Raw genomic sequence first — 25,596 nt, 5'->3', positions numbered from 1 at the left:
CATAGGAAAAAAGTAACGAATAATTACAGTACGATAGGGGAAATCATTTGCTAAAATGTTCTTTAGCTTTTAACCAGATTTCAGCATCTGAACATATTCCTGAGGATGCGCAATTACAGACAGCAAAACAAAACCCATATTATTGTATTGCATAAAAACCCTGTAAAAAAATAAAATAAACAATCATAATTGTTCAATAAATCATCGTCTATTCATTTAGATTAACACTATGTTGAATGTCCTCTCTGTGAAAAGAGCCCTTGTAGGGAGAGGTTGAAGAACTTTTGTTTTTTGGACGTGTAGGTCTGAAAAGCACATAAAATTATATTAGATATTTAATTGTTCCTCTGTTCTACCATTGAATAACAGTTAGCATGATTACATAAAACTGTGGCTTTTCGAAAATGACTTAAAAGGACACTCCACTTGAATTTTCCAGTTCCCCTGGAGTTAAGCAATTGAGTTTTACCATTTTGGAATCTATTCAGCCGATCTCTGGGTCTGGCAGTACCACTTTTAGCATAGCTTAGCACAATCCATTGAATCTGATTAGACCATTAGCATCGCACTCAAAAATGTCTTTCGATATTTTTCATACTTAAAAACTCCTTAAGTGGCGCTGTCCCGCTCACAGGACACCTACGTTTACGTCAATATTTTCCATATAAATATTATGTATATCACAATAAACTATATATTGTTGGAAAGGTCTAAGCCTCTAGAATACATATTTCAACAGTGTTTTATAAAATAAATTATGTAGGGAGAGTAATTGATTCAATTTTAAAGAGAGTGCGCCCCAAAACATTTATATCCTGATAAATGTCACTGTTCCGCCAGCGGGACACCAACATTTACTTCAGTGTTTTGCATGTTAATTCTTATCCAATCATGACAAACTATATATCATATATAAAGCTCTAAGAGTGTAGATTTCATTTTTTATCACTATATTGGTAAAGGAGTGACATAGTGAGAGCTATTTTCTAAAATGCCACGGATATACAGGTGGGCCCACATTGTTGTTATATATTTGTAACACTAATACCCGTTCCAAACCTAAACAATCATGACAAACTATATATCACTGGAAAGCTCTAAGAGTGTAGTTTTCATATTGCATCACCATTTTTGGAAAATAATGATGTAGTGAGAGTCAGTTTCTAAAATGTCACACTGCCACAGTTGGACTCCATTTGTTTTTGCATATGTATAGCACTAATACCCTGTTCTAAACCTAAACAATCTTGACAAACTATATATTGTTGGAAAGCTCTAGGTGTGTAGTTTTCATATTTCATTGCCATTTTGGGAGAATTATGACATAATGAGGGTCAGTTTCTAAAATGTCAAGGGGCCACAGGTAGGCCTAATTTGTTTTTACGTATTTATAAGACTAAAACCCTACTCTAAACCTAAAAAATCATGACAAACTATATATCACTGGAAAGCTCTCAGAATGTAGTTTTCCTATTTCAAGGTCATTTGATGATAGAAATAATGTAGTGACAGTTTTTAGTTACATGACCCCACCCCCCTTAGGAATGCATATTAATTTTATATATTCATAATTCTAATATCTTATTATAAATCTTCAATAATTTTGACAAACTATATATTGTTGGAAAGCTCTAAGAATGTAGTTTTCATATTTCAAAACATTTTTGCAGTAATAATAATGCAGCGATAGTAATTGAATAATTTGTGACAAGTGTATGCTGCAAACTGTTGACACCTAGTGGCCGTTGTTGGCAAAACCACTAAAAGTGTGACCAGTGTTGGGTGTAACTAGTTACAAAGTAACTAGTTACTGTAATAATATTACTTTTTTCAGTAACTAGTAGTGTAAGGCATTACCCGTCTGAAAATGGTAATATTATTACAGTTTTCCTGAGCTAGTTACTTGAGTTACATTCGCCAGTAGCACCTTCAACACACAAGGCACAAAACACAGAGAACAAAAGGGAAGGGGAGGTGGGCGTGAATGGAACACTGATTGGTCTAAGTTTGGCACGAGGTATCATTTACCATCACCGATTGGTCGACACCCGGCAGCCAGCAGCACAGAGCGGCAGCGGCACACTCAAAGACAGATCGGGAAAATGGAAGCGTCAACAAGGGCAAGCTCTTTTTCAGAGGAAGGTTCCCAGCAACAGAAAGCTAGTTTCGACGGGTGGAGATTCAGTCATATTTTATTATGTTCAACGGAAGGAAAATAACTTGACGGTGAAGTGCACACTCTTTAATGTTTCTCCGAACGCTGTGCCCCACGTCCGGTAGTGGGTAAGGAAGCCAGCATTTTCTTGGCCGTGGCTTGCCCAAATAAACATTCTTGTCCAGAAAAAAAATGTAACTAGTAATATAACTAGTAATATAACTAGTTACTTTCTCCAGGGAGTAATAAAGTAAAGTAAGGCATTACTATTTTTGAGAGTAATATGTAATACGTAATATATTACTTTTTTGAGTAACTAGCCCCAACACTGAGTGTGACACACACCTCATTTTTTGTGATTTTAACTTGAAATTTGGATCAGAACTACTTGAGACTTATGGCTTCATGTTTGCATTATTACTTTTGTGAAACATTTACATTTTTATAATTTTATTTATAAAAATAATATGTTTTGGAATTATTTTTATTTATTAAAACAAATGTAAACTGCTATAACAATTTAATTATTTAATATGTTTACCTGCTTTCACCTCTGTGAAAACCCCCAAAGTGTCTTCTTTAAAACAAGACCAAGATTAGGCTTCTAGACAAAAAATGCCAGAGTTATATTAATTTGAAGATGTATATCACAATTTCACCCCCCACTCTAAAGGTATTTGCACCACCTAAGGGGTAAAGACTGGCCTCTTCTGTAATTGCATCGTGTACTAAGACCGACGGAAAAAGAAAAGTTGCAATTTTTTAGGCAGATATGGCTAGGAACAATACTCTCATATGGCGTAATAATCAAGTACTTTGCTGCCGTACCATGTATGATATTACGCAGTGCCCGAAAATAGTCCCCTGCTATTGAAAGTTACCAAGGGGACTATTTTCAGGTGCTCCGTAATATCACTGCGCCTGCTGCAGCCATGTTATGACAGCAAAGTCCTTGATTATTACGCCAGAATGAAAGTATAGTTCCTAGCCATATCGGCCTAGAAAATCGCAACTTTTAATTTTTCGTCAGTCTTAATACACTATGTAACTACAGAAGAGTCAAGTTTTAAATAGGAAAAATATCGAAACTCTTTGGTTATTTTTGAGCGGGATGCTAATGGTCTAATCAGATTCAATGGATAAGGCTAAGCTATGCTAAAAGTGCTACCGCTAGATCTGGAGATTAGCTGAATGGATTCCAAAATGGTAAAAATCAAATGTTTAACTTTAGGGGAGCTGGAAAATTAGCCTATTTTTTTTTTTTAAATTAAGTGAGCTGTCTAATGGCAGCAAAGTCAGAAAAAATATTGCATTTAGTCCAACAGTTAAAGTTGAGAGTTCATAGCTTTACTAACAGCATACTGTTAAAAGCTATCATTTCTTCAGAATCAGTCCGTTGGCCATAAGGGCAGTCATCCATACAGCAGTATTTGCTACTTTTCTATTCTATGACGATAACAATTTAAGGCACACATGCTTATTTAAAGGGATACATGAGTTCCAGCAAGCTTAAACAGTGAAGTGTCTATAGCCCAGAGTATAGTCCGTTTTTACATGTAAGTAAACGTATGTGCACAGAACGAATGCACAGCCTTGCAATGGTTTATATGACTCGTACGTGTACATAGACATTTGACGCATGCACATTGCGACAAAATGCAATATATCTCCAGGGCTACATACTACATTCTTTTGTAGGCGCATATCCAATATTCATACAATGTACATATCCGACTGTGCACTGTACACGGACCCTCACGCACGCTTAACAATGTGACTATACTTTTGCCTTAAGGCCTCAAATTTTTGACTAGAATAGAATAATAATTTTGAGGACATTAGTAATAATAACATTAGTATTAATACAAATTTAAAGCGAGTTGGATCTTCAGCTGGCTGACCTCCTGATCTTCAGCTCCTGTTCATATTGTTCCAGCTGAGTCCAAAATCCCGGGTTAGGTTCCACTACTGGCCGGGCACTTTTCACAATCTGAAGAGAAAAAAGAGAATTAAAAACCCCACAAGATGACTTCACAAGATAAACTAAAAAGGATAACTAGATGCTAAGTAAGCAGAATGTTTTAAGTAAGCACTTATACCTGAAAGGCATCCGTTAGAGTAAGTCCCTGGTGCTTCATTAAGTATGCAACACAGACAGTAGCAGAACGACTGCGTCCATTCTTGCAGTACACAATGGTCCGGCCACCCCGCCCTGCCTCACTTGCTATGGCATCAGCACAGCGGTCAAAATATTTATACAGGTCTTCATTAGGGTCATCATAGACCGGTACACGCAAAGTGCTGACCCGTATGGAGGGAAAGGGTTGCTGCTTAGACACGTTAATACAGAGAGTGACCGCCTCCTTCTGGATTAATTCATCATTACAGGCTGACCGTGCATTACTGATCAACAGACCGTCTGTAACTGTGCACAACTGCAGCATTTTGCACTTGTATGTGTGCCTATATCCTTGGAAGTGTGTCTTGAAGGAACTTCAAGATAATACCGTCCATTATAATCACATATTAACTAATGATGTATTTAATTCACATGATACACATACTGTAGGTCAGATACTAAGGGTAGTATTCACTCACTCCAGCATGAGCTGGAAGAATGGTTTAAGATTTTACTCTGGTCCCAAAGCCCACATGTTTGTCAGCTGTAATCTTGCCACTCACTTACTCATAAGGATAATCTAAATTAGAAAAGAGAAAACATTATATTCATGTATATGTATTATTCATGTAAAACAACCTTAGACCCTCACCCTACCCTGTTGAAAAAGGTCAAAGCATGCTAAACTGGTTGGCTAGTCTTGACAGAGGGGTCTTGAAAACTTTTTAGATAGTCAGGCTGACCGACCAGGTAAAACCAATTTGGCCACCAGCTTCGCTAGGCTAAAAGACCCGCTTTGCCACGCTGGGAAGAACATCTAAAACCAGCCAAAACTTTAGGATGGTTTTAGCAGTCTTTCATTTTATTAACATGACATGCCATCTATTCCTGTCTTTACTATATATACACAAAACAGCATAAACATTAATAAAGAAATAATGACCTACAGTTTTGGCTGAGATTATCCTCGGGGTTTCTTCATCCTCGCCACTACCGTCCCAGCACGAGCAGTCGGAAAGGGATGCAAGAAAACGTGAAGTGGACACATGCAGCTGACTGACCACGCCTACACACCCGTCAATCATTGCTGTCTTTTCCCTTCTGTGACTGTAAATAGCCGTAACTTGAAACCTAAAATTGGCATCAAGCTGACAAAGTCTAGATTTTATGCATGATCTGCTGGGTCTTAACAGGACAGGACATGCTGCTGTTCGCTATAGTGGTGGGAGAATATAATAATAAGAATATAATGTTTGTGGCAATTCACAATCTAAGCATAGCGCCACTCTGTTTTGGAGATAGATCTATGCTTTTTATCTACAATATAACACTGAGCAATGCATAATAATAAGTTCATAAATAATAATAAAAAATAATACGTCGTAGTATTAAAAAAACACAAGTAGGTCCTCCGCTCTCCCGCCGTTACGCTGGCGTTATGACGTCGTTTCCGGTGTTCAACGCAACGAGATGAGAGGAAGCCTCGAGATGGAGGCAGGGGGGTAATTTAACGCAAAATAACAAGTTTTCAGATCATTTGGAGACAGTTGACATTTCATTTTCAGAAAGAGAATACAACAGTCTCCACAACGAAGAGTCGTGTATTAAATTTAGATATATAGACAGTCAGCACCGGATATTTTGGGTGAGTTTCTCAAGTATTGACCGGGCGCCATTTAAACACGCTGTGCGGTAGACAGGGAATGATCAACCACTCTCACAACACACATTTAAAGCCTTCAGTGGACATATTCTGTTTTCAAATAAACTAAATACACTTTAATTTTTTACTGATGGGGAATATTTTGTTTTTCATTACTTCAGACGGTGTGTATGTGGCTTGTTTCTAAGGGCCTGCGATAGCGTCAGTTATTGTGTTAACGTTAGCCGGCTAGCGGCTAACAGACCTCAAACTGAACACCAGATATTTAGGAGACTTACTACAAGAGTAAATTATACATCAGCCGCCAATTTTGCTTTAGTGCGTAAATTTAAATGTAGAATCGTCTTTAATATTTAAGCCACGGTTGTTTTTTATTTTATTTTGCTTTGTATTATTGTAGTATGCTATGCAACTCGCCATCTAAAGAAACCTCATGGAACAAGCGCATTTTTAATTTTGCCTTGGCTTTCACAAACCCGTCAATGTAACCTACCTAGATTATAAGTACCTAGATTATTTCTCCATCGCTTTAAACTAGAGACCGTTCATTTATTTGCCCAACTGCATTGTATGGACGATGTATCTGTTATTTTCCCCAATATCATTTCTTTTTAAAAACCACTTATCAGACACTAAAATTCCTTCACCCTAGGATAATAGAGTACATGTGATTGGGCTACTTACTTGAGTGCAGAAGAATCAATCTGTTTGTTTGCATTTGTTTATTATGCAGATCTATATGGTGTGTGAATTATTTTGCTGAACATGTTTCATTGAGGATTTCAGCACATTGTGGTGTGTAAATAAAATACAAAAAGCTTTGAGATGGTTAGGCTAATACACTTTTCCCTAAGGGCTGCTCATGGTACAGTTTTGATATTATGTGTGACACATGACAAACATTGTACTCATATTGATACATTTTCTGTTTTAGTTAAATTTCCAGTGTTAATTACTCTAGTATCTCTTTTATTTCATTAGCACAGGGTTCCCACGGGTCCTTGAAAGTTTGTAAATCTGGGGGAAAAAATTCAAGGCCCTGGGACATTTTTGAAAATATACATACATAGATATAGGTCATTAAAAGTTTTCGGGGGGAAAAAAATCCATATTATTCCCTGTGTAGTGTAGGATAATATCATAAAAATTCTAGACTTTTTAAGCACACGTGCTAAACTGTTCGCTTAAAATGCTTCTATCTTTTGTATGCGAATGTTGATTCATACCAAAATGCTTTTTGCATAGTTGTGTTTGACAAATGAAAACGTCTCGGGTTACGTATGTAACTGTTTTTCCCTGAGAAGGGAACGAGGCGCTGCGTCTCATTTGCCATGCTTTCTGCATCCCTGCAACGCCGTCTTTGGCAATTTTTCAGATAGCAATATACTTTCTGGCTCCCATGTCACCCTGTTTTTTATTAAGCCTTACTATTGGTTGAATTTGATATACACATTCAGAAGCACTTACACTTGGAGGCATCCCTAAAGTGTCACCGCAGTGACGCAGAGCGAGTTCCCCTCGAAAGGGACTGTAACAATGTATCTTTAAAGGTAACAAAGTGTAACCTTGCTCTCACTTGAAATGTGTCTCCACATATTGAGGGTTTTAGACCTGGAAAGTCCTTGAAAGGTCCTTGAATTTGAAGTAAACTAAGGTGTGGGAACCCTTTTAGCATTAGGCAGGTATAGCATTTGTAACAACAGATCAAATCAATTGCCAAGATTTTTTAATAAAAAAAGTTGCATCTAGAAAAACTGGCATATGTTGTACATATATGATTGCATATGTTGATGTAATGATTTGAGTTATTTTACGTCAATATTTTACAATGCTTGTTTTATGCGTTACAAATTAATTACAACTGAAACCTTTACAAACAGTGTTTGCATTTGCCAATTACAGTTAAATGCATCAGGCTTGGCTTAATCTTTTAATTTTGAGTCAATTCGTTTTCACTCAGCGTTCTCTTTCTTTCTCACTCTCACTCTCTCTCTCTCTCTGTGACATTTTACAGGTGCTATTGGTACCTTTTAAATCATGATGCTGACGAATATATTATATTGAGACTGAGTGGTTAGTGTTTTGATGTTGTGCACTGTTGACTGCAGTTTTTGGATGGCAGTGCTACTATTCAGACCACTTGTTTGTACCTACTTTTTTAAATGCTTTAAGAAGAGAGTCTCTAGAGCAACTTTTTTGTAAGCAAGGGCTACCATAATTGATAAAACAATCTGCAGCGCTACTTTTTCTTTTTACTTGTTAAATTCTTTTATTTTTGTTGATGTGTTTTATCATCGTTTAAATTGTTAACATGCATAAAAAACTAAGCTAATAAATAATATGAAATTAATATTAAAAAGAATGTCTTTTGGCAGCAACCCATAGCCATGTTGAAAGCCACTGCTCTAGAGGTCGCACATATTAAAAAGTTAAAAAAATGCTGACCTTTGTACTAATTGTAAGATCACCTACAACTGTGTTTGTTTGCCACCTTAAGAAACATTTGTAACGGTGTTGCATGAAGTGTGACTTAAAACATAAAACTAAAGTTGAGTGAGTCAATCATGGTTAAATTAATAATATTATTAATACTCAATATTTGCATCTTTTTATTTTAATCTAGATTTTCTAAGATAAATACCTCTGGGATAGTTTTTTTCCTCATTCAAACACATATCCAAAACGAGAAATGTTTGTTGGAAATTGTTTTTGTCTTTTGCCAAAATTTTCTTATTTTAAAATAAGTCATAATGCCTATTTAAAAATATTTTTCTATGTCAACCTTTGACGCAATGTAACAGTAAACGTTTCAATGGCACCTTAGAATAAGGGGCAATTTTCAAACATTAGTTACATTTACACATTAGGCAGACAAAGCATCTGAAAGTACATTACAATGCTTACATGTTTTATCTGTCAGTGTGTTTCTTGGGTTCAAACCCAAGATCTCTTGCGGTACTTACGCAATGCTCTACCACTGAGCTATACAGAAGCACAGGAGTTATTGCTTGATGTGTCAAAATATCAATAAACAAAAAATGTTTAGGATTTATTTGGATCATTTAATGAGATTTATTAATCTGGGTGAAAGCTGTTAAATGTAGTACATAGAAATTAACTTTAAAGATGGTTTTTCGTAAAAAAAAAGGTTTGTTGTTCATTTTACCCTGTTTTGTAGTCTGTTATACATTTTCACACCTTAACTACTTTTTTGTTCATACTCTTCTTCCAGCCTATAGGGCTTTTATTAATCACAGTATCATATGGATTTGCTACTTGAGGGAAGTTATGCCGTTTACGTGACTCTTTATATCGCTCAGCATGTACAATAGCTGTTGCTTCCCAATGAATAAAATAGGAGGCATTTGCAGTTTGTTTCAAAATGGCATTTTCACACACATTTCACACATTTTCTTAGCTGTTAATGTCTAATTTTGGTGTTTTAAATGTTTATACTGATAGCCTTAATAATCAAAGTGTTCATTCTGTTTTTCTGAGATGTTATTTCTCAATGTTAAAATCTGTGCCTTTTAATCTGAGAGGTATGGACAATGATTTTAAGAAAATAGCATTGTTGCACCTGTAAGTTAACAGTGGGGAATCAGTTATTATTGAACTACAAAAGGTTAAAAAATGAATTCCTGTCTTATTTAATGTATAAATGTGCCAATATCATATTTAAGTCTTTTGACGTTGTATTAAGTGTGCTTGGCATTGATGTGTTTATTATCTTTGCCATGTGTTGTCAAACTTTTAGTAAATGGCCTTCCTATCACATCCTCAGGTGTTGAAAAACTGTCACCATGGCAACGGATATCGGCTCTCCTCCCCGGTTCTTCCATATGCCTCGGTTTCAACACCAGGCACCTCGGCAGCTCTTCTACAAGAGGCCAGACTTTGCGCAGCAGCAGGCCATGCAGCAGTTAACTTTCGATGGCAAGCGCATGAGAAAAGCTGTTAACCGCAAGACCATCGATTATAATCCTTCTGTCATCAGACATTTGGAGGTAAAGGGCTAACAAAAAATGTAACGGAAAGAGAGTGCCCCCCCGCTCCCTCCCAGTGATCCTAATATTTTGTACATTTCTTCATTTCAGAGTCGATTGTGGCAGCGAGATCACAGAGATTTCCGTGCTATTCAGCCAGATGCAGGCTGCTACAATGATGTAAGTGTAATTTAATGGTGTACTGCTCGTTTTACTAGTCGTCTTTCAGTTCATATATTACTTATAACATGACTGACTATCTTGCAGCTTGTACCTCCAATTGGTATGGTTAGTAACCCTATGAATGCCGTTACGACAAAGTTTGTCAGAACCTCCACCAACAAAGTCAAGTGCCCCGTGTTTGTTGTGCGGGTAAGTTTAAGGCTTTTGTTTTGAGTGAAGTATCTAAAATCCATGTGTGTATTCTGTGATTTTCTTGTATTGTTTAACCCAAATGTAGATGAATGTGCTGTACTTTGTCATCTGCACATTTTCCTGGTTGTTCTAATTTTTTCCCTACCCTTCTCTCCTTTTTGCAGTGGACTCCTGAAGGCAGGCGACTTGTAACGGGTGCCTCCAGTGGGGAGTTTACTTTGTGGAATGGGCTCACCTTTAACTTTGAGACAATTCTGCAGGTAACTATAGTCCATCTTTATACTTGTTGTGAGGATATGTGATCTGTCACCTTATTTAAATGGGTGATTTATTTATCTTGCCTTTTCCCCTCTCACAGGCGCATGATAGCCCTGTTAGGGCAATGACCTGGTCTCACAATGACATGTGGATGTTGACTGCTGACCATGGAGGTTACGTGAAGTACTGGCAGTCCAACATGAATAACGTCAAGATGTTCCAGGCTCACAAGGAGGCGATTAGAGAGGCCAGGTCTATACACAATCTACCATTTTCTGTAGTTAACCCAAGCCTGTTACCGCCCCTGCAATGGCAGGGCTCTGCCTGTAGGGGGCTCTCCTCAGTGCTGTCAGTTATGATATACTCTTTTCTGTGTTGCTCAGTGTTTATGTGCTGCATTATTGATATGTGTGCGTTGTTGCAAGACTGCATATATTTGTTACCTATGGCTTATGAAATATGTATCCTAATCTTTTATATACGTAACTATTCTACTTGTACAGACAAGGTGTATTTTCACACTTTTAAATAAAGCATTCCCAATTATCTATATTCTATGACACGTCCAGCCTAGAAACATGAAAGTGGCCGTTAAAAAGCCCCTCAAAGTGTTTGTTGGAAAGTATTATGGATCCTCTGTTTTGGAGGGGTGGACACTTGTCCATGCAATTGTGTACTATTTAGTAAACCAACACTACTCCAGGTCTCATTTCACATTGGTATAACAATGGGGCAAGAGCTGTGCTGCCCCTGCTGGCCATCAGAGTGTGTGCCATGCTTTCAGTCAGTCCCACAAGATGACTTTTCCCTAGCTTCTAATAAAAACTTTTTTGCGGTTAAATAAAGATTTAAGCAATAAAGACAACTTTTTACCTCAAGACAACTCTCACATGGGTACAGATGCATCACAATTTTAAGTCAAAATACACAGTGACATCTTTTTTCTTTACTCTCATTCATTTTGTGTACCAAAGCACGATGCAGAGCACCTAAAAGTCCCTTCTGAAGCAATAAAAGGAACCTTTAAAACCCCAAAACATAATAGGGAGTGCACATTTTAAACCAGCATTATTGTATATTTAAGATGCACATGCTCATGTATATGGTTCTTTTTAACATGCCATTTTAAAAATTAGCATACCGGTAGCTTAAGATCATCTCTGAGCACTGTAGTTAAGGATTGTGCGTAATGATTTTATAGTAAACTGAGGCAGGCTCAGTTTTGGTAAATGCTTAACCACCTTATGTGTTCTCTGAGAAATAAGAGTAATAAGTCAAAATCGTACTTGAAACTAAGTGCATTTCATATTTCTGTTAGATGGAACCATCTTTTAATTTTCGAATTCTTCACGTCAGTGCCTAGAATACAGAGAGGACGTTGCGGTCAATTTTACATTTTTATACTTCTTGCTTGTAAGGAAAGAAGAGCTGTTTTGGTGCAAGTCCATATTTGAGTCTTAGCATGCGTCACATGCAATTAAAATTAGATTTGCATTAAGCATGTTGTATGATAGGATATGATAGTTGTATGATAGTGCTCTGTAGATAAAGCTGTTTAAAAGTTGGTGAAGGAGATGGTTGGGTCCTTGCTAGATAAATTCAAAAGGCTCCCACAGTATGTAAGGTGTCCATCCATCACCGAGCTGCTATGTCATCCTTCATTGTTGATTTTCTTCCTGCTATGTCTTCAGTTTTTCTCCTACGGATAATAAATTTGCCACTTGCTCTGATGATGGAACTGTACGCATCTGGGATTTTCTGCGCTGTCACGAGGAAAGAATTCTGAGAGGTAAGTTATGTCAGATATGGAGATTTTCAAAAATGCATTCCTTTAAACATTGAAAGCACACTGTCATCTGGGTTCACACTCACTTTCACACAAACCTGCACTTTTTGTCATGGGCTTCTATATAAGTTTTCTATTTTTGTCTCTGGCAGTTTTCAGGGGTCTGTTATTTGATTAAATAAATCTTCCTTGGTTTTGTTTTGAGAATGTTATTAGTAATTGACTGTCCAAGTGGTCCAAGCACTTTTTTTGTATGATAACCATTAATGCTAAAGACGTTATAGTTTACTTTGTTAAGAGTGTTTTGTGTCTTTCTGTATAATAATTAAAAGAAAGTAATTTTATATCCACATGAATTCAGAAAAAGATCATTTGGCTTCCTGCGTTTGAGTATTTTTTGCGTAATGTTTTTGCACTATCATAAATTTCCTGCACTATATATACTGGTCACCAAATAATAATGTTTTGTGTAAAATAGTTTTGAAATTTACTTAGCATTACAAAGGTAAAAAATAATAATTTTTCCTCAGGCACCACATTAATTAAAATTGTTTTTATGAATTGGAAGATAATCATTTCAGGTTTCTTGCTTGTGTAAATAACTGTTCTGAGTTTAACTATCCACCCAAACTAGTTATTTTTTTTAGTTACTGATGCAGGAGCACACAGTGACATGTACTATCACTCAGATTAGTTTCTTTTTAGTTTAAAATCTTCTGTGATTATTTAAAATTCTTACCATGTAGTGCGGTTAAAGTCTTCAACTCCTTCAGTTAGTTAATAATATCAACATAAACAAACATTTACTCTTACTTAAAATAAGCTTTTCATATTTACATTACGTTTTAAACGGGAAAACGTGCAAGAACTTAAAAAAATAATCATGAGCAGTTAATAAGATTGAGAAAAAGTGATTTTAATATTCAACTTGATATTAGTTTTTTAAGTTATTTCTAATCTTTGTTGTTTGTGTGTGTGTGTGTGTGAGAGAGAGAGAGAATTTAAAAATGTACAATGGCTGAATTTGCAAACAGATTTGTGGTAACATAAATCACTTAAAAATTAGTTTTTTGTTATTTTGTAGGTATTTTGAGCACTTTGATAAGAAACTTTGTTAACACAAACATTGCTGATGTTGTGTTTTGTGGTTACTCTCTTAATCTTTGTTAAACTGTAGGATTGATATACTTAATCTTAAACCTAATACTTAATTAATATACTTACCCCTGGTTTCACAGATAAAGCTTAAGGCTAGTCCTAGACTAAAACACATGTTAATAACTTTCATGTACAGATCTTAAAATATGCCAGTGCCATTGATTTTTGTTAAGATACACACCAGTAACGTTTTTCCAAGGCATGTTTATAAAACATTCTTAAACTTGTTAATTTAAATGAGGCCTAATCCTGGCTGTAGCTAAGCCTTGTCTTTGATACTGAACCTATATCTTATATATTTAGCTCTCAGGGTGCATATTTTAGGCTATTTCAAGCTCTTAGAAACATTTACGAGTAGGTGAATTTACTGTTAAATTTTGCCAAATAATAAACTCCAGTTTTGAATGGCATACTACTGTCATTTTTTAAACTTTGCTACAAAAAAAACAATTGTTAATGTTAAATTAAAGAAATTAAACAGAACAGTTAAAGAAGGTTTCCTAATTGCTAAATTAACATTTTCCTAATTAAATTCTGTGTTAATTCTTCCTTCACTTAGATTATTTTTGAATGCCTCTAAACTTAAGCCATGGCATTGTCATGGTTACAGTAATGTGGAGTGGGCATCAACAATTCAAACACATTATTTTCCAGATTTAGTGTTTAGTTGTCCCACATATTTGTAACATTAAATTAAATCCAATTAATCATATTTTACTCTGGTAATTGAATATTAGTCTAATTGATTTGTTTCATAACACATTCATATTTTACCTTTTTGTATTTGTGTACACACACAGGTGTTCGTTTTATTTAACTAAACGGTTATCAAGAATGTCTGTAACTCAGACAAAATGAAAGCAAATTATTCAAAATTAGTAAAGGAATTTGATATGAAATTACTATAAGTAATCGTAAAATTAAATAATATACAAGGATAAGATTATGTTGCTTTGAAATATAAGACTTGACTGCAAAAATACAAATACATAGATGAAAATGCCTTTCTGTATGTCATACATTGAAAACCTGCTTGTGTTGGTGTTCAGGTCATGGAGCAGATGTCAAGTGTGTTGACTGGCACCCCACTAAGGGCTTAGTGGTGTCTGGGAGCAAAGACAGCCAACAACCCATAAAATTCTGGGACCCTAAGACAGGACAGAGTTTGGCAACACTGTGAGTTAACAGATTGCTCTGATAAAAAAAGATGCAAGTTTCTTTGTTCTTTGTATGGCTTAAAGATGGACACGCTGTGAAACAACAGATGTGACTATTGTCCCATTGTGAATCTTGTTACAATATTAGCTGTTACTTTTATGTTATCTTACGGTCATTCATTTGTAAAAGTTCATTGGGACAAAGCATGAAAGACTTTAAGTAGAGTGGAAAATCTGGGTACTAGATTAATTTATTTCAATTTTGCCTTTAGACACGCACACAAAAACACAGTCATGGAGGTAAAGTGGAACCTTAATGGCAACTGGTTGTTGACTGCATCACGTGACCATTTATGCAAACTGTTTGACATACGCAACCTCAAAGAGGAGCTGCAGGTTTTTAGAGGACACAAGAAAGAAGCCACAGGTATAATCCTAGTTTTAAAAACGATAAACTGTGTTTTTATAAGTAGTTTATATACTGATGTGCACTACTGTTGGTTGCAGCTGTGGCCTGGCACCCGGTTCATGAAGGTCTGTTTGCCAGTGGAGGCTCTGATGGATCACTGCTATTCTGGCATACAGGGTAGGCACTGGTCACATTTTCTTAGTAGTATATAACCACATATATACCTATTGTCATTAACTGTAACCATAGACAATAATGTAATGTGGCGAATTATTTTGGTAGTGTCGAGAAAGAGGTGGGAGGAATGGAGATGGCTCATGAAGGAATGATCTGGAGTCTGGCCTGGCATCCACTTGGCCACATTTTGTGTTCGGGGTCTAATGACCACACTAGGTGAGTGTGCATGTAGTAGGCCAAATTGAATTATGACCCTTTAAACTTAAATTCTTTAGTTTAAAGTTAAGCTCATTACTATAACATCTTCACATTTGTCACTCGTTCTTCAGCAAATTTTGGACCAGGAATCGGCCGGGTGACAAGATGCGTGATAGATACAATCTGAACTTGTTGCCAGGGATGTCAGAGGATGGGATGGAGTATGGTTAGTATTACCTTTTACAATGACCTTACAATTCATGAGATTTAAAGAGAGTAAGCATATTAAATAATTTTTTATTTGTAAATTCTAGATGACTTGGAGCCCAATAGTATTGCAGCCATTCCTGGCATGGGAATCCCAGAACAACTGAAGGCTGCCATGGAACAAGAACAAACGGGTAAGCAAATATACAGTGATTTATAGCTGTTAATAAATGTCAAGAAACAAAAAGCCTGAAAAAAATGTAATGTGCAAAGGTAAAGAGATGGCAACAGAAGCTGAAATGAGCATCCCAGGACTGGACTGGGGAATGGACGAAGTCATGCAGAAGGACCTAAAAAAGGCCCCAACCAAGAAAGTTCCTTATGCAAAACCTATTCCAGCTCAGTTTCAGCAGGTCAGTCATAACATATAGCATCATATGGTAGCACTGTCAGACACAGTGGTTTTGATATTGTGGATAAGGTATAATTTTGCTTGATTTTTGTTGATACTCATTTAACTGATCTATTCCACTGCACATTTTTTAATTATTTATTAGGCCTGGGCAGAAAATAAAGTTCCAGCTATGGCTCCCGGAGAGGTTCCAAAGGAGAGGAAGGATGAGAAAAAATTGGATGGCAAGAAAAAGACTCAAGCAGAGATTGAGCAAGAAATGGCTGCCCTTCAGTATACAAACCCTATGCTGCTGGAGGTTAGTAAACATGCGGACACATGCAGTTCTGCATCTCTTGTGTATTTCAAGTAAAATCAGAATGTGAATGCTAGTTAATTTTTTTTGAAATTGTATTTTGGTTCATAGCAACTAAAGATTGAAAGAATGGCACAGTTACAGGAGCAGGGAATGCCTCCTCCTGGACAGTCAGGGCCGATGCCTCCCTTTCCGGGGCAGGGTGGTCCAATGCCCCCTCCTCCACAGGGCTTCCCTCAGTCGATGCCACCCCAACAAATGCCCCACAACATGCCTCCAGCAGGCCCAGGTGGAATGCCTGGTCCATTTATACCTCCAGGCCAAATGGGTCCACCAGGACCCCCTATGCACCAGGGCCCCCCACCACAAGGCATGATGGGACCCCCAGACATGCATGGACCTCCACGTCATCCTGGCCCTCACAGGAACATGGGACCACAAGGTCCTCCTGGCATGCCACCAGGCCCGAGAGGAATGCAGGGTCCTCCTCCGGGGGGAATGCCTCCAGGTTCTGGTGGACCCCCAGGTGGCATGATGGGCCCACCACCACGAGGACAGGGGCCACCACAGGGAGGTATGATGCATCAGGATATAAGGGGGCCTGGGCCTCATGGACACATGAAGGGCCCTCAGGGTCCAATGCCAGGTGGTATGATGGGACCTCCACCCAGGACTCATGGCAATATGCAGGGCATGGGAAATATGCATGGGATGGGGCCTCCTCCAGTGGGCATGCATGGACCACCAAACAACATGCAAGGTCCCCCAGGAAACATGCAAGGCAATATGCAGGGCCCTCCACCGTACATGCAAGGCAAACCGCCACACATGGGTGAAGGAAACAGAGGACAGTTCAATCAGGTAATGAATCAAATCTGTAATACCCTGGTTTTAGATCAAACTGAGTACATATTACATGTTCTACTTGTCTTCTAGGGGCAAAATTCTGGACCTCAGTCGATGATGCATGGAATGGGACAGCAAGGCCCCAATGGTAAATGTAACACTTGTTAAAACACTTCAGTTAATACTTTCAAGTATGTGAGTTTTCATTGTGCAAATAAATAGCGTCCTCACTGTTATGTTGCGTTTCTTTTTGTGTGAGAAGATGGACCTCGAGGTCCACCTAACCATCATATGGGCCCCCCACCAGAGCGACAAGGCCCAGGAGGACCAGGTCAGGGCTCAGATGGGGGTCAGTACTGGGGTGAAGAGGGAGGTTACCAAGAAGGATGGAGAAGAGGTCCTGGACAGGAATACCAAGGAGACCCCAGGAGCCACAGAGGAGGCCCTGGAAACCAATGGGAGGAACAGGACGATGAAGAGTACGAAGGGTACATTGAACTTTTTAATGGTCAGCATGTCATGGATTAGAAAGTAAAATCTCAATAACATGGGTGGCTGAATTGTTTTTAATTTTCAGGTATGATGGGTATGAAGACTCTGGTGAGGAATTTGACCAAAGGCAGAGACGGCCACCCCCACATGGAGATGAGACGTAAGTGTTGAGCATTAGTCTGCAATCATCTTGGCTATTTAGTAACAAAAAGAAATGGGAAACCAGGGCACTAAATTACTCTAGTTTAAAAGTGTATAATGCATTTTTTACTGATCTAAAACTAGATTTATTATAAGGAACTGGATCATAAAAACTGGTCTCGTATGCAAAATATCAACTGTCAAATTACATAGCGTATTGTCTGCTTCTGAATGTGAGCAGATTCAGAAGGGGTGGCATGAGCGGGCGTGGTGGAATGGGGGGCTTCCAAGAAGAATATGGTGGAGATGAAAGCTTTGATTCCCAAGAAGAAATGGGCCAAGGTTGGAGAGGAAGAGGGAGACCACGTGGCGGGCCACCAAGAGGAGGTAAAACCATCAGCTGGTTTCACAAACCAGTCCATCAACACACCTTCCATCCATATAATCTGAGATGTCAGGTTTGAACATGACATCTTTCTTAGGTGGTGTAGGAAGAACGGGGCTTCTCCCAACTCCTGATGATTATCCCTCTCACTATGAAGGAGGAAGAAACCAGGAGGGCTGGGAGGGAGGGCGAGATTCAGGTAGAAGCACATGTAGGGGATTTATAGAAATGTTCCTGTAGTTGCAGTGCAGTTAGACATGCTTGAGCAGGTGTTAAGGATTTAACAAAAGTTAAAGTCCACAATCCATGAGTTTAATCCAGAGTGTCCTGTCACAGGCAGATTTTTGAGATCCTAGGAGTAGATCCTGCAGTGTCAGCAGTGTTATGACAATTACATAAGTGACTAGTAATGACGAAAGCTAGGCTGAGAGGAAACCACGTGGTTTGTTAATATGACTGATATGACGCAAAATGAAAAAGGTGGATCATCTTGAAAGTAGTAGTACGGCACGATCATGTCAAATGTCTTATGTACACTTGGCATAAACGCTGGTCTTTGCACCAACAGATAAAGTGTAATGTTACACATGTAACAAAATGAATTCTTGCGTTTGTGTTTAGGTCACGATGGCTATCGGGATGGTCAGCGGCCAGATCACAATATGCATGACAGTCCCTCCCCAGCCAGTAGGGAGCGTTCCTCTTCTCTACAGGGTATGGATATGGCTTCACTACCACCACGCAAACGGCCGTGGCATGATGGCCCAGGCACAGGTGACATGGAATCTCCTGGCCCAGGACCCGAGGACAGAGGAGCAGGTAATGCGAGAGTAGAGTTCGCAAATGATTTTCTACAAAGTATGTGGTACAATTACCTTCATCCAATATCATTTAACTGCTCTTAGGTCGACCATCACCAAGAGAGGAAGGTGGATATGGGCCACCCCCATCCCGTGGAGGACGAGGTGGTTGGGGCCGTGGTGGACCCCCTAACAGGCCTCCACGTGGTGTTATGAGGGGAGGTCGCGGGCGGTAGGAGTGGTCACACGCACAATGGGACAATAAAGCAACTGCTATGACCACAAGGACGAAAAGAACCACACATGGCCATAATATCAGCTTCTTCGAAGGCGTACTCATTTATGCAGGCTTGGACACAGGCACATCAACAAGTGGATCTCTTTGCTAACCATTTATGCCAACTATAATTGTTGGCATTGGTTTTTCACTTTGACTTGTTGGACAGAAGGTGGTGGTTTCATCGCTGGTGAACAAAACAATGTCCTTCGGTGCATAATGCCCCTTGCTACCTGCTGATCTGATTTTGGACTTTCATGTATTTAAGGTACATGAAACTTGTTTTCACCTCAAATCCACGGACACAGTTAGTGATAAGGATAAAGACTGATGTCAAGAGGGGGCTCATCATGGTGTGATGTGGTCCAGGAAACTTATTTGTGATGCATGGTACAACTCGATGTAGGAACTATAAGAAACATCCCTTCCCAAATATCACATCGGCACTAAGCAACTGAACCGCTTTATGATTTACTTGAACAATGGCAACCTTCAGTGAATTTGTACCAGCATCTGACACCCTTTTGTCTTTTCCATGACTCTGATGTAAAGAAAACACAAGTAACTTGTCTATTATCAAGAGTCAAATCTTGTCATCCAACAGCTGGAAGTCAATTTAAGTAAGGGCCAATGCAAACTGGCATCATGTTTGACAACTAAGTCTGTTATGGGAGAGAACTGGACTCTTGAATGTTTTGTTCCGGAGTGGCTCAGCGCCATATATTTAATTTCATTTTATATGTAAGATAATGGAGATCTTTCTGTAACATTACCAGGCTACTCTACGCGACGAGGCTGCAGACTTTGTTTCTATGTGTACAGTTTGTCACAATAAATGTATTGTTTTGTCCTTTTTGTATGAAACCAAAATAGAATCTGTGCAAAATTTATGTAAATTGTTGTGTGCTCTTGTCATTTCTTTGGTTTAATGCATTTATTTGAGATGATCAGGAAGAGTCGTACTAGCTCTGTAATGGTATTATTTAAAAACGTTACTGTACATTGGGTTTTCAGATCCAGTTATGTTAAAATTAATCAAAAATAACTTTATTGATCCAAAAACAGAAGGCATGTCATTAAACCAGTCCAAGAAATCGCCTGTGACTGCAAGGTAGTTAGCAAAGTACAAAATATAATAAATGTGACTTGTCATTACAGGCACATTACAATCACCTCGGACACCCTTTAACTTTTACATTTGGTCCCACAAAATCTTAAATGCATAACTGAATTTTATCAGGATGAGTCCACTGGTCTTCATGTTGTTTATTTACAAGATAAAGTTAATAAAAAATGCAATGTTTAACGTTGCGTTTGATGTATTAGTCAATAAGTTCAGTGTGTGGTACCCGTCACAGTTAAAATTACACAGTTTTGATCCACATCCATACGACTTCTTCTTACACCCTTCCTGTATAAATATCCAGTTATCCCAATCCAACTTGGAAGTACCATCACTTCAAAAAGAGTGTAAATGTTTTTCACAGAACTTCAACAGTTGTAGTGTTGTGTAGTCCTTAAAAATGCTCATATCGGCATTGTTTTACCAGTCACTGTTCTTTTAATAGCCGACGCGGCCATGCCACCCACAAACCTCATCCCAGCGCTCCCACCGGGCAGCAACGCCACGATATATCCCACGATAGCACCGATTTGAAGGCAAGCTCCAAGAGCGGTGAGCAGGGTGCTGTGAAGGCTCAGGGCCGCGTACAAGGTGCCCACCAAAGAGCACAAATACACCGCGCCTCCTGGGGTGGGAGTCGCGATGAGTTTGCTTGGTCCGCGGAGAATGGCAGCACCGAGGAGCGCGAACACGGAGCCGAGAGACCACAGCAGGGCGAACTTACGCGCCTTTAGCAACAACAACGGAGCGTAAAGCGCCGACAGTCCGAAGCACAGAGCCGAGAAGAAAATACACGTCCCGAACGCGATCAGTCGCTGGGATCGGCTCATACCCGGCAAACACGGGTCCGGTTCTGATGACCATGGCCACGAGAAGCCGCTGCTCGATCCCTGGCCTGATGAAGTTCCCCGACTGCTGCTCGAGAACGGACTGGACCACCTACCGAACCAGCTGCCTGCTGGCGAAGCGGACTCTTCGATGTCTATAGTAGTGCTGGAGCTGGACTGTGATATTGTCTTTGCGCCGCTTTTAGACTGAGACAAATATTCTTGTAGTTGTCTGTTTAACTCAGCCATCTTTTTCGCGAGTGTATGTGGAACGCAAACAGGAAGTGTGATGACGCACCACAATGACGTTGCGGTACAAAATAGAAGTAGTGATAGGAATATAAGTGCATTTGTGTTTTAACAGAATACTGTTAGATCTGTTTTATTTCTTATAGATTTATTTGTTAAAATTTGTTACATTTTATTTGAGGAGTTCAGATGCTGTTTCCCCTATATATACACTGAGTAGATAAAAATGACATTAAATGGTCTCATCGTACCCTGATTCCCATAGGTAAGTTTATAATGATTATTTTTTAAATCTGTCTTCACTGAACCTCATCTGACATCAAAATATAACTCGAGTGTGTAACTTTCTCCTCTATTTTCCCAACTCTTAGCAAATCAAATAAGAGCTGGGCCTAGTGCTCCATCTCGGTATTATTTATACTATAGTATTTCTATCTATAAATATTATATGTTATGTTATATCATGCAACATATTTAAATAGTTTATGTTCACGTACATGTATCATGGATCATTTGAAACATTTTGTAATAATTCTCATCTCTGGCTGGACATTTAGCATTTAGATAAATAAATAATTGTGAACATGAATTATATTATAGGGACATCATGAAAATCTGTCCTTTTCCATGTTTATGATATAACTGTGTCACTAGTGCTTTTATCAACCTCTAAAATGTGAAAAGTTCAACCCAGTTATTTAGTTTTGGTAAACCATTCTCTGCAAGCATGTGAAAAAAATAAGTAATAAAATTTGGCTCCCCTTGTGATGTCAGAAGGGGATAATCCCGCCCCTCAATCTGCACTATCCAACCACGGCACTGCCATTTAGTTCAGAGATCAGCTAGTTTGCATTTTAAAAGACACACCCAAAGTGGCACATTTGATTTTTTGCTCACATATTATGCTGTAATAAATTATCTATATGGTATTTTGAGCTAAAACGTCACATATGTACTCTGGGGACACCAAAGATTTATTTGACATCTTAAAATGTCTTGTGAAATGTCCCTTTTATACATCAACAGATAAAGGATTAAACCATCCAGATTTGTGTTCATTAATTTGTCATGAAGAGGCTATGGGGCCTACAGGCTTCTCCAGCGCTGCTGAGTGAGTTTAAAATAAATCTCTCTTTCCATTGGCCAGTTGTTTTCAAAGCCTTTTTAGGGTTTGAACATGCCAACAGGGGTCTCTACTGCACTGTGAAGAAGAGCCCAAATATAAGACAGACCACACCAAGGGACCAGGTCAGTTGTAGAAAATATGCCTTAAAACAAAGATTAGTTAAATTGTAGATATACTTGTATAGTATAAAAACAATAGAAACTGAAATTGAAAACTACAAAAGTGTATTGATTGTGTATTTATAACTTTCTTGCATGTGATATACTGTACACAATGGGCAACATACCACAATGTAGTGGAAAGTTCATATGAAATTTAAAACTGTAGTCTTTATTTAGCTTTTCGCATGTTCCCGTTGTAGTGCATCTGGCAAATGTTTTTGTTGCCATCCTGTATAATTTATCCGTTATTTACAATATTATGTTAATCATTGTTAACATTTGACCTATTTGTCGGCTTTAACCCTTATGCTGTTTATGTGTATTATAAGGTTGCATCATTTTGTAACAGGCCTGTGTACATGGATTATTACTTTTCATATATGATTGCATCAAGGGGAACAGCAAATTTTTGTAAATTCTTACATAATTTGAAAGTATATATTGACCCAAATAAATACTGTAAGCATAGCTTCACTCAAAACTCACAAAACTTTTCAAATCTCTTTCCATACAGACCAATGTCTTTATCACAGATAACACCAACCCTATTTCTCAGCGGGGCTGATGCTCCAATGAATCAAGCACTTGTGATCCGGAAAGGTATTACGCTCATTGTCAATGTTACCGTGTCCCACCCCTACCCTTTCTACCCGGGTGTGGAGTGCATACGTGTTGCTGTTTCCGATCTCCCGAACGCCCGTCTACGTGATCATTTTGACCACATAGCAGCTCGAATCCACAACAACAGGGCTGGTGGAACCCTAGTGCACTGTGCAGCGGGCATGAGTCGCTCACCCGCTCTGATTATGGCCTACCTCATGAAGTACAAAGGAGTGACCCTGCGGCAGGCGCATAACTGGGTTAAAGAGAGTCGACCCTACATCCGCCTAAATACGGGGTTCTGGGCCCAGCTTCTAGAATATGAGAAGAAACTCTATGGTAAGAATACTGTGAAGGTGGCCGAACCACTGGATTCACTTCCACTGCCCAAAACACCAAAACTACCTTCCAGGTATAACATAAAACAAAGTCCTCCATCTCCAAGGCTTGGCCGGCTAGGCCAGCTTAGAAGACACAGCTTCAGTGCGCTTTTAAAATGAGGAAGTACTTTTTGTCAATAATGAACTGAAAATGTTTACATCGTCATCACTTTGGCACAAGAAAGAGAGAAACTATGAAAAGAACCAGACATCAACAGGTCCAACTGTTTTTATCACCATTGTTTTGTCACTTTTTATCCGTTTACTCCTAGTTCTAATTTAAAACAAAATGCTATGCATGTTTATTCAAAAGTTGTTTTTTCATGTGGCCTGGCTGGAATTCCAGGTTATAATAAAAAAATAAGTATGTGAAACCTAGTATGTACACCTAGTATTTAACCAACAGAGGACACTGTTGGACCATCAACCTCACATCATGTATAAAACAAAGGACTCAGACATGTACTGAAAACTGAGTTAATAATGGAAACTTTGCATTTTTTATTGATCAATGTAAGGCTAAATTTGCTTGAATTTGTACCGCATGCTGTTAGATACAAACTGAACCTTTTCTGTCGCTGGGGTGGCATCCTCAATGGTTAATTTTTCCCACTATGGGTATACAACACATTGAAATGTTGTATCTTTTGTGGCACAATATTATACCCTAAGGACCTATGGTGTGCCTTTTTAAGTCACCCAAAAATGGAAGATATTTTGATATATGATGGTAACACACAGTAGATTGTATTGACTTTCATAGCAGGAAAAGCACTATGGAAGTCAATAGGCGTTACCATCATTTATCAAAAAATCTTATTTTTTGTTCAACAGAATAAAGAAACTCGTACAGGTTTAGAACAACATGAGGATGAGCAAATTATGACAGATTTTTCATTTTTGGATTAACTACCCCTTTAAAGGGAAATTCCACTTTTTTAACATTTGATTCTTACCGATTTGGAATCCATTCAGCTGATCTCCAGGTCTGGCACTAGCACTTTTAGCATAGCTTAGCACAATCCATTGAATTTGATTAGACCATTAGCATCACGCTAAAGATTATCAATATTTTTCCTAAATAAAGGGACAATAAGTAGGATTTACCCCCATCTAGTGGTGAAATTGTATTTTGCATTCAAATGAATAGTGCTCTCTAGCGCCTCGCCTTTCCAAATGCGTGTTGCAACTACGGTAGCCGTTATGTAATCACTGATCTCCTTGTCCGTTTCAGCTGGTTCACGTGTTCTGAATGAAAACGCGTTGTGGAAATGCGTTGGTAGGCTAGTGCTTTTTGTCCCTCTCTGCTATTATAGTTTATCAATACGGCGGAATGACATGGAAGCCTCCTTGGACTTACCCGTTCAAAGAAAAGTCAGATCACTGGCAGAGGTCATTTGACACCAAGGATGACATATTTATGAATAAAGACATTGATTAATAAAACACTTAAAATCCTACCTATAGTCCCTTTAAAACTTGACTCTTCTGTAGTTACATCGTGTACTAAGACCAACGGAAAAATTAAAAGCTGCGATTTTCTAGGCAGATATGGCTAGGAACTATACTCTCATTCTGGCGTAATAATCAATGACTTTGCTGCCGTAACATGGCTGCAGCAGGCGTAGTGATATTATGCACTGTCCAAAAATAGTCCCCTTAGTAACTTTCAATAGCAGAGGACTATTTTCGGGCAGTGCGTAATATCACTACGCCTGGTGCAGCCATGTTAGCGCGATGCTAATGGTCTAATCAGATTCAATGGATTATGCTAAGCTATGCTAAAAGTGCTAGCGCCAGACCCGGAGATCAACTGAATGGATTCCAAAACTGT

The 25,596-nt window shown here is 38.5% G+C and overlaps 4 protein-coding genes across 5 annotated transcripts; 2 read left to right on the top strand and 2 right to left on the bottom strand.

Moving 5' to 3' along the window:
* Positions 1-49: 49 nt before the first annotated feature.
* dusp28 (dual specificity phosphatase 28) lies at positions 50-5,663 on the bottom strand. Its single transcript, XM_065275901.2, has 4 exons — positions 5,222-5,663; positions 4,255-4,854; positions 4,057-4,145; positions 50-305 (listed from the first exon to the last, which is right to left on the bottom strand). The coding sequence occupies exons 2-4, from the start codon at positions 4,597-4,599 to the stop codon at positions 209-211; spliced, it is 531 nt and encodes a 176-aa protein (XP_065131973.1). The 5' UTR covers positions 4,600-4,854; positions 5,222-5,663; the 3' UTR covers positions 50-208.
* Positions 5,664-5,732: 69 nt separating this feature from the next.
* Positions 5,733-20,186, top strand: wdr33 (WD repeat domain 33). 2 transcript variants are annotated; one of them, XM_065275891.1, is made up of 23 exons: positions 5,733-5,919; positions 9,722-9,944; positions 10,035-10,103; positions 10,191-10,295; positions 10,463-10,558; positions 10,657-10,808; positions 12,248-12,345; positions 14,550-14,676; positions 14,930-15,084; positions 15,165-15,243; positions 15,349-15,459; positions 15,573-15,667; positions 15,756-15,842; positions 15,922-16,061; positions 16,206-16,358; positions 16,467-17,216; positions 17,292-17,349; positions 17,464-17,689; positions 17,779-17,853; positions 18,076-18,221; positions 18,317-18,418; positions 18,841-19,038; positions 19,125-20,186. In XM_065275891.1, exons 2-23 carry the CDS (start codon positions 9,741-9,743, stop codon positions 19,253-19,255), a joined length of 3,357 nt encoding a protein of 1,118 aa, XP_065131963.1. In that variant the 5' UTR covers positions 5,733-5,919; positions 9,722-9,740; the 3' UTR covers positions 19,256-20,186. The 2 variants fall into 2 exon arrangements, with proteins under 2 accessions (XP_065131963.1, XP_065131966.1); XM_065275894.2 differs by lacking the exon at positions 18,317-18,418 and having other exon boundaries at positions 5,734-5,919.
* On the bottom strand, positions 19,902-21,604 carry sft2d3 (SFT2 domain containing 3). The gene has a single exon (XM_065275897.2). It carries the CDS (start codon positions 21,493-21,495, stop codon positions 20,824-20,826), a length of 672 nt encoding a protein of 223 aa, XP_065131969.1. The 5' UTR covers positions 21,496-21,604; the 3' UTR covers positions 19,902-20,823.
* Positions 21,605-22,598: 994 nt separating this feature from the next.
* LOC135763986 (dual specificity protein phosphatase 18) lies at positions 22,599-25,529 on the top strand. Its single transcript, XM_065275369.1, has 2 exons — positions 22,599-22,743; positions 23,297-25,529. The coding sequence occupies exon 2, from the start codon at positions 23,301-23,303 to the stop codon at positions 23,880-23,882; it is 582 nt and encodes a 193-aa protein (XP_065131441.1). The 5' UTR covers positions 22,599-22,743; positions 23,297-23,300; the 3' UTR covers positions 23,883-25,529.
* The last annotated feature ends 67 nt before the right edge of the window (positions 25,530-25,596 follow it).

The sequence above is a fragment of the Paramisgurnus dabryanus genome, chromosome 6 (genome assembly GCF_030506205.2).
Source record: "Paramisgurnus dabryanus chromosome 6, PD_genome_1.1, whole genome shotgun sequence".
Classification (NCBI taxonomy): domain Eukaryota; kingdom Metazoa; phylum Chordata; class Actinopteri; order Cypriniformes; family Cobitidae; genus Paramisgurnus; species Paramisgurnus dabryanus.
This window is presented reverse-complemented; position numbering and strand designations above follow the sequence as displayed.

Excerpts from the sequence above, each read along its gene's own strand:
- dusp28 (XM_065275901.2), bottom strand. The coding sequence starts at position 4,599 with ATGCTGCAGTTGTGCACAGTTACAGACGGTCTGTTGATCAGTAATGCA. Across the intron at positions 4,146-4,254 it reads CTCTAACGGATGCCTTTCAG|ATTGTGAAAAGTGCCCGGCC; the intron begins GTATAAGTGCTT and ends TTTTCTCTTCAG. Across the intron at positions 306-4,056 it reads CAGGAGCTGAAGATCAGGAG|ACCTACACGTCCAAAAAACA; the intron begins GTCAGCCAGCTG and ends TGTGCTTTTCAG.
- wdr33 (XM_065275891.1), top strand. The coding sequence starts at position 9,741 with ATGGCAACGGATATCGGCTCTCCTCCCCGGTTCTTCCATATGCCTCGG. Across the intron at positions 9,945-10,034 it reads CTGTCATCAGACATTTGGAG|AGTCGATTGTGGCAGCGAGA; the intron begins GTAAAGGGCTAA and ends TCTTCATTTCAG. Across the intron at positions 10,104-10,190 it reads ATGCAGGCTGCTACAATGAT|CTTGTACCTCCAATTGGTAT; the intron begins GTAAGTGTAATT and ends ACTATCTTGCAG.
- LOC135763986 (XM_065275369.1), top strand. The coding sequence starts at position 23,301 with ATGTCTTTATCACAGATAACACCAACCCTATTTCTCAGCGGGGCTGAT.
- sft2d3 (XM_065275897.2), bottom strand. The coding sequence starts at position 21,495 with ATGGCTGAGTTAAACAGACAACTACAAGAATATTTGTCTCAGTCTAAA.